General features: G+C 34.5%; 2 protein-coding genes across 2 annotated transcripts; one reads left to right on the top strand and one right to left on the bottom strand.

Moving 5' to 3' along the window:
* Positions 1-1,998: 1,998 nt before the first annotated feature.
* LOC109169945 (cytochrome c) lies at positions 1,999-4,227 on the top strand. The gene is made up of 3 exons (XM_019318862.1): positions 1,999-2,233; positions 3,220-3,353; positions 3,854-4,227. Exons 1-3 carry the CDS (start codon positions 2,122-2,124, stop codon positions 3,944-3,946), a joined length of 339 nt encoding a protein of 112 aa, XP_019174407.1. The 5' UTR covers positions 1,999-2,121; the 3' UTR covers positions 3,947-4,227.
* An 83-nt stretch (positions 4,228-4,310) lies between these two features.
* On the bottom strand, positions 4,311-6,343 carry LOC109169954 (COX assembly mitochondrial protein 2 homolog). The gene is made up of 4 exons (XM_019318873.1): positions 6,102-6,343; positions 5,160-5,227; positions 4,764-4,868; positions 4,311-4,657 (listed from the first exon to the last, which is right to left on the bottom strand). The coding sequence occupies exons 2-4, from the start codon at positions 5,202-5,204 to the stop codon at positions 4,541-4,543; spliced, it is 267 nt and encodes an 88-aa protein (XP_019174418.1). The 5' UTR covers positions 5,205-5,227; positions 6,102-6,343; the 3' UTR covers positions 4,311-4,540.
* Between the last annotated feature and the right edge of the window lie 1,247 nt (positions 6,344-7,590).

The following is a 7,590-nucleotide window of genomic DNA, read 5'->3' as shown; positions in this document are numbered from 1 at the left end:
TATATATATACACACACACACACACACACACACACACACACACACACACTGTAGATCCATAATTTCTATATTGTAGATTTCAATTATGAATCTATAGTATAAAAATTATGGATCTAGATTCGTGCGCACCATGTGCATGGTGGACACGTGCTCACATCATAATTTGTCATAATCCACAGGCAAAATTCAAGAATGATTGAAATTGCAGTGAAACATATTAAAATAAAAATAAAAATAAAACACAAAAGTAGTGCAATTAGGGCAAAAATTGCAACTAGTATCAAACTATCAATTGAATTAGCTAATTAGGGTAACTTCAAAATTATAGAAATTAAGGAGATTAAGGCAAAAACAAAATTAGGAAAATTAGGGCAAACAAAAAATTAAAAAAATTAGACAAATAATTGAATCAATTATTAAAATTAACATTTATAGTTCAAGATGTGAGATTGTGAGAAGTTAAAAAAGAGTAGAAGAACAAACCTGAGATTGTGAGAGGTTGTGGGCACTGATGACTTGGCGAGGGTGTGGTGGCGAGGCAGTGGGAGGCGGTGAACCGGCAGCCAGCAGGATTGCTGTCATGGTGTAGTGTCAACTTCCAGAAATGCAGAGCCGACATAGGAATCTAGAGCGGAAGAAACGAGCTTCGCGATGCGGTGTTGTGTGTTGGTATGTGACAAGAACAATTGAACAAATGAAAAATTATATATATATATATATATATATATATATATATATATATATATGTATATATATATATATATATATACATATATATATACATATATATATATATATATATATATATATATATATATATATATATATATATATATATATATATATATATATATATATACACTATTGTCGTAATCCACATGCAAAATTCAAGAATGATTGAAATTGTAGTGAATCATATTAAAATAAAAAATAAAAAAAAAATCAAAACAAAACAAAAGTAGTGCAAATAGGGCAAAAACTGTAACTAGTATCAAACTATCAATTGAATTAGCTAATTAGGGTAACTTCAATATTAAAGAAATTATGAAGATTAATGCAAAAATAAAATTAGGAAAACTAGGGCAAACAAAAATTTAGAAAAATTAGGCAAACAATTGAATCAATTATTGAAATTAACATTTATAGTTCAAGATTCAAGAGGTGAGATTGTGAGAAGTTAAAGAAGAGTAGAAGAACAAACCTGAGATTGTGAGAGGTTGTGGGGACTGGCGACTTGGCGAGGGTGCGGTGGCGAGGCAGTGGGAGGCGGTGGACCGGCAGCCGGCAGGATTGCTGCTCTGATGTGGTGTCGACTTCCAGAAACGCAGAGCCGGCGGAGGAATTCAGAGCGGAAGAAACGAGCTTGGCGATGCGGTGTTGCGTGTGGGTCTGTGACGAGAACACTTGAACAAATGAAAAAATATATATGTGTGTGTGTGACAGTCCCAAAACGACGTCGTTTTGAGGCTGTGTAATTTTGGACCGTGTGGAAAACTGCCCCACACTCCCTCTGCACGGATTACATACCTATATTGCACTTCATAATGAATGTTAATTGTCTCTGTTTTACACTTTTGAGCAAAAGAAGATAAATATAAGATAATAGTTTTTTTTAAAATACAAAAATAACATTTCATTAAATTAAAATTTCTGAAGAATAAACTTAGAATTTAATAAAATTTATTATATAAAAACTAAAAGTACTATTTTATTAATAACAATTTAAAGATTAAAAATGATAACACTTATAATATACAAAGTAAATCAATTATCAACTATTACTCTATAATATAGGGACTTAAAAGTAAAAATCTCTCTGAAATTAAGTTTTAATTCGAAAAATATAAGCCAAAAAGAGAAGGGAAATAACGAAATTATAGCACGAATATTCGGTCAAAGCACGAAAGGGCATATTCGTCATTAAAGAAGTTTCTACGGTCAAGACGCGTGCCACCGCCACAAAGGGCACGTTCCTTTTTACCTGCAAATGGCCGCCTTTTCTGGAATATAAAAGGAAAGCCCTAGAACCCTCTTTTTTCTCTTCACCAAACTCCCTCGCCGCTCTTCGTTTCTCGTTTCTCCCGATACCAAACTCCGCAAATCCTCTTTTGGTTCGTACTCATGGCCTCCTTCAATGAAGCTCCGCCCGGCGATGCCAAATCCGGAGAGAAGATCTTCAAAATGAAGTGCGCTCAGTGCCACACCGTTGACAAAGGCGCCGGCCACAAGCAAGGTAAACTTAATTCTATGTGAAAATTTTGGCTCGATCTGTGTTGTTCGCGATCTATGAGGATTCGACGATAGATTATAGATCCTTAAATCATGTTTCAGTTTAATTTATTTATATATAGTATTCGGCGATAGATTATAGATGCTTAAATCATGTTTTACAGTCTAATTTATTTGTATATAGGATTCGGCAATAGATTATATATGCTTAACTTATTCTTCACTCTAATTTATTTGTATATGTACGTTATAAGCTTGTAGATACCTTTCGTTCTTTTGGACTCAGCTGCTTAATTTTTATTTTTATTCTTTGTAAAATTTGATTTGCGCAATAATCGGTAGCTAGAGTGATATGTTCGAGGCATATGAATCGTTTTAATTGAATTTTAGCTGGTCCTTGATTATCCACTTGATTTTCTAGAGATTTGCAGTCTTTTGTAATATATGTCATCTAAGGAAGTTAGTTTTGTATCTTGGATGTGCTGATACTGTGATATCAGTTCCATTAATGTGATTTAACATATATGTATATTTAAATTAAAGATCTAAGTGGTTCTCTGTCTACATAGGATATGAAAGTCTGCCTGATTGAATTTATTTGGTAGATTATAAGATTTTCATTTTTTGGAAGTGTTAATCCTTTTGTCCTGCATTCAATCAAAGGGAACACTTGGAATATTTTTAAGTTTAGAATGTTGTTACTTACTAGTCTTGATGAATGATGTTTTAGGTCCTCTACAACTTGTCAGGACTTGCAGTTTGTAATTCCACTTATTACTGTTGAACATGAATTACACCTTTTATTGGTCTCTTGTCCCTTTGCTAATATATTCACTTACTGTTGTCATTCTAAACAGACACATGGTCCCTGCTCCCTTGTGCTTATCCTTTTTCTTTACATATAACTCTTTGGAAGCCAACAGAACCTTGTAGAATTTTTCATGATCCATGAATTTCATTGGAATGTTTTCTGATATCTCGAATTTCCAGGGCCTAACTTGAATGGACTATTCGGCAGACAATCCGGTACAACTCCAGGTTACTCTTACTCTGCTGCCAACAAGAACATGGCTGTCACCTGGGGAGAGAACACACTATATGACTACTTGCTTAACCCCAAGAAGGTGAGCTTTCTTGCATGGTGTAGTCTTATCATTTGAATTGCTATGAATATCTTCCCAAATGTACTGACTTGGACATGCTCTTGAGCAATGCGATCACATAATTGCTTAACTATAAGAATGTTTATGCATGACTTTGACATCGTTATTTGAATTGCAATGAAGGGTTCCACAAATGTATCGTTTTGGAAATGTTATGAGCTTACGCAATCACAATTACTGAGATTTCATCCTATCTGGCATTTGCTTGGTTTTTGCATTTTTCAGGACTCTGTTAATGCACTTATTCAAATCTCATATGTTTATTTGATCTGAGCTAATGAATTTTTTGGTATCTTTTTGTGATCGTTTTCTGAATTATTTTTTTTAATGTTGTGGCCAATTGATTTATGTTAATATCCACTCTTACATACCTCTTGTATTGATATTCTTATATACGAGGATCTCAATTGCGTTTTTTGTCCTTCACCTAACTGTAGTAACGATTCTTCCTTTTCATGCAGTATATTCCTGGAACCAAGATGGTTTTCCCTGGATTGAAGAAGCCACAGGACCGTGCAGATCTCATAGCATATCTCAAGGAATCAACTGCCTGAAATGCATTTTGTAGTTGAATGAGGATTTTTTGAGTAGTGATGATTGGAAAAATGACCACTCGTCCAGTTTTCAATTCTTTTGGTGGATGTCAATTTTCTTGCCAATAATATTGTGAACCCAACCGTAAAGGTTTTATTGCTACTTATCTATACTCTGGTTGAGATAGGCCAGTAGTGGCTGTACTTCTATGACATTCTTTTAGACTTCAATACATCGAAGTGCATACTTCCCTTTTGTTTAGGCTGATTATAATTCATTAATAAGACGTCAAGTTCAATAACCTGCATGTGTTTGTGTTTTCCAAGTTGTTTTTGATCAGGCTACTTTGAATTGCAATACGATCTGAGGATGATGCTAAATATATACTTAATTTTGCGCTTTGATTAATCCATATAAAAGTTGGATCTACAAAATAAATTTACAATTTATAGACAACATTTCTATAACAGGATTTCCTGAAGTAAAATTATTTCAACTTTTTGTTCTCAAAAACTTGATGCTATGGCAAACAGAAAATTTGTCCTCAACAATACTAACTAATGTTCCCAGACAAATAATTAATAGCATCAATTAATGTGAATGAAATTTCAAGATTAAGCTTGTGCAAATGTGCCTTCTTGGCTCCCCTCGGCAGTTTCCTTCCTGTATGCCCGCAGCCTCTCCTTCAACTTTTTACTCTCCTCGAAGTTTGACTTCCGCTTCACAGCTTTCTGCAAAAAGAAGCAAGTAAATTTGTGGCTTTTCTCCTGGGAGGATACTAAAGAAACAAATCCTAGTCTAATCAGAGAGCCAAGAAATTTGAACCCGGAATCTTACTTCCTGCCTAAAGCAGCGGTCAAGCTTTATCTTCAGATCAGTGCATTCGCCAAAGAATTTCCCAACGGGATGGTCCAGATGACATTTCTGAAACTGCTCGATGATCTGATCACATTAAATTCATATTCAATTAGTGAGATGATAGTTTGTCAATGTGGTCATCTTTCTCCCACTCTACTTTCTCCTTTTCAACATAAGGAGATAGAGCTATGACACAGGACAAGCAAGTGTCCGGATTCGAACTCCCACACCTTCACCTCCAATCATGACCTTTAAGTCAGGTGACTACGCTAAGTCCCGGGGACATTTTTATTTAGTTAGTCCTTATACATAGGGATGCCAGGGTGGGGAGTAGTCCTCCCCCTCCACTGGCAAAGAGTATGGTGATGAACTTACTTCTGCACACATTGGGTGCCGATGTAATGTCAGAGGAGGATGCATCTTTTTCCAATCAACTCAGATCCCTATACCACATTAAAAATGAACATGGAAATTTTAATGTCAATGTTATTCAACAACATCTCATGATAACACAACCCCAAAGCTATGAACATGACTATGTAGTCAAGTACAAAACCTCTAACTGCAAGATTCAATGTCCCAAGCAGAAAATAACTAACTAATTCTATAAATATAACTGTTAAACACAAAACACCTTCAAATAAAGCACTTCATATCCACTCCCTTTCCCCAAAACCCACACTCCTTCAGTTCACCACTCTTGCTGCAATCATTTTACTGTTGTTTACACTTTACATAGGATTTGCAATATTAGAATAGTTATGCACACCAAAGTGTTTCAGAGCAAAAAAAAATGCATGCTTTGTCACACAAAGCAACCCCAAGGTGCAAAAGATGTTTTCAAGTATCCAGTTGGTAGTTTTAGTACTTCAACAAAAAACAATTGCAATATCAAATCATGTATTATACATTATGAAAAATAAAAGAACATGTGAAGTGTTTCATCATGAAACAAAAAACCAGATACATAGCTATGAAAATCATGCATACCATGTAAAAACCAAGTTCACTTGATTGTGCTTTTTAGTACAAAGAAAACTAACATACGATTCAGAGAAGAAAAAAGAGAAATTAGGAGAGAAGAAGCAACAGAGAAAGAAAAAAAAAAAAAAAAAAAAAACGAAAACACAAATTTCCCTTTTGATTCAGGAATTCTATCAATCAGTTAGGGCGCATCCAAATACATGAGGGGTTTACACATTATATATATAATAAATGAGTCCGAGTACGAGACTGATTTCCAATCAAGACCTGTGATTGTCCGGAAAGAACAACGAAACATGAAATACAGTGTAGAGAGAATTCATCCATTCATACCTCGCAATTTGTGGAGCTAATCAGCTAAAATTCCCACCCGATCCGCTGCTGCTTACAATAGTACAATACTTGACAACTTCTTGAGCTAATCCGTTGAGGATTTCTTCGATTAAACTCGCCAGAAGGAAGAATCGTGAGAAGAGATGCCGCTAACGCTAAGCTTTAACGCTTTCCCTTCCTTTCCTCTCAACGGAGATGTGGCGGTGGCGGCAATGCGAAGTTGCGAACGGGTACGCAGGTGACTCTAAATTCTAAAATATGCATAGTTTTATTATAATAATAATAATAATTATTATTATTATTATTAATTCAACAAGGTACATTAATTTTGTAAAATAATATGTATTGATGAAGTTATAAAAAATTAAAGATTTCTAAGTATTAAAATTAATATTTGAATTTACTTAGTTAAATATTAAAATTATATTAAATTATTAGTTTGATTATAGCGCTAATTAATTGGGACGGTGATTTCATGTCCTTGAAATTAATTCGTGGGAACGAAATATGGGTCATGAGGTGGGGGAGTATACTCCCCACCCCGCACCCATTACATCCCTATATATATATAAGGACTAACTAAATAAAAATGTTCTAGGGACTTAGCGTAATTGGTTCGTCGTTTGACTTAAAGACCATGATTGGAGGTGGCACTGCGGGGGGTTCAAATTTGGACAATTGCTTGTCATGTGTCACTCTCCTTATGTTGAAAAGGAGAAAGTAGGGTGGGAGAAAGACAGCCACATTCAACCTCTATAATGTTGCCAAATACGATTATAATTGGTTCATTAACTATTGATTTTGTTTCAGATTTAGTTATTCAATTAAATATTCATTTAATATGCATTAAATTTAATGGAAAAAATGTGAGTGATTAATTTTTAAGATATATTATGTGTCTTCCATGTGACAACCTTATGCACAAAATCAATCTACTTATTTGATGTGTTTTTATTTATTTAGTCCTTATATATAGGGATGCAATGGGATAGAATGGGGAGTATACTCCCGTCATCACGAGTTCACAACTCACTTCTCGTTCCCAAGAAAAAGTTTCAAAGGACATGGAATCACGGTCTCAGTTAACATTATAGTTAAACTAATAATTTAATATAATTTTTAATATTTAACTAAATAAATTCAAATATTAATTTAATACTTAAGTCTTAAATTCTTTATAACTTCATCAGGCAACTATTGGCACAAATCCAATTTACTCTTGGAGATCAATCTTGGCTGGACAAACACTTTTAAGACAAACAGGGCTGTTTCCGCCGTATAGGGAATGGGCAAGACACTGGAATATGGAACTATCGCTGGTTGCCAGATGATTCTAACACCATTCATCAATCTTGGCTTGTTTCTAGAGTAAGGACTGTTGTTGCTAGGCTATTAAATGAATGGAGTGATAGCATGCATGGTGTTACTGTTGCAGCTAATTTTATTTCGCCTAATTTGCTTACAACGCTAGATGTAACAAAGGTTTTTG

This window comes from Ipomoea nil, unplaced genomic scaffold (genome assembly GCF_001879475.1).
Source record: "Ipomoea nil cultivar Tokyo-kokei standard unplaced genomic scaffold, Asagao_1.1 scaffold0317, whole genome shotgun sequence".
NCBI classification, from domain to species: Eukaryota; Viridiplantae; Streptophyta; class Magnoliopsida; order Solanales; family Convolvulaceae; genus Ipomoea; species Ipomoea nil.
Note: the sequence above shows the minus strand (reverse complement) of the source record. Positions and strands in the feature narration are given on the sequence as shown.

Excerpts from the sequence above, each read along its gene's own strand:
- LOC109169954 (XM_019318873.1), bottom strand. The coding sequence starts at position 5,204 with ATGCATCCTCCTCTGACATTACATCGGCACCCAATGTGTGCAGAA. Across the intron at positions 4,869-5,159 it reads GGCACCCAATGTGTGCAGAA|ATCATCGAGCAGTTTCAGAA; the intron begins GTAAGTTCATCA and ends TAATGTGATCAG. Across the intron at positions 4,658-4,763 it reads ACCGCTGCTTTAGGCAGGAA|AAAGCTGTGAAGCGGAAGTC; the intron begins GTAAGATTCCGG and ends TTCTTTTTGCAG.
- LOC109169945 (XM_019318862.1), top strand. The coding sequence starts at position 2,122 with ATGGCCTCCTTCAATGAAGCTCCGCCCGGCGATGCCAAATCCGGAGAG. Across the intron at positions 2,234-3,219 it reads AGGCGCCGGCCACAAGCAAG|GGCCTAACTTGAATGGACTA; the intron begins GTAAACTTAATT and ends TCGAATTTCCAG. Across the intron at positions 3,354-3,853 it reads ACTTGCTTAACCCCAAGAAG|TATATTCCTGGAACCAAGAT; the intron begins GTGAGCTTTCTT and ends CTTTTCATGCAG.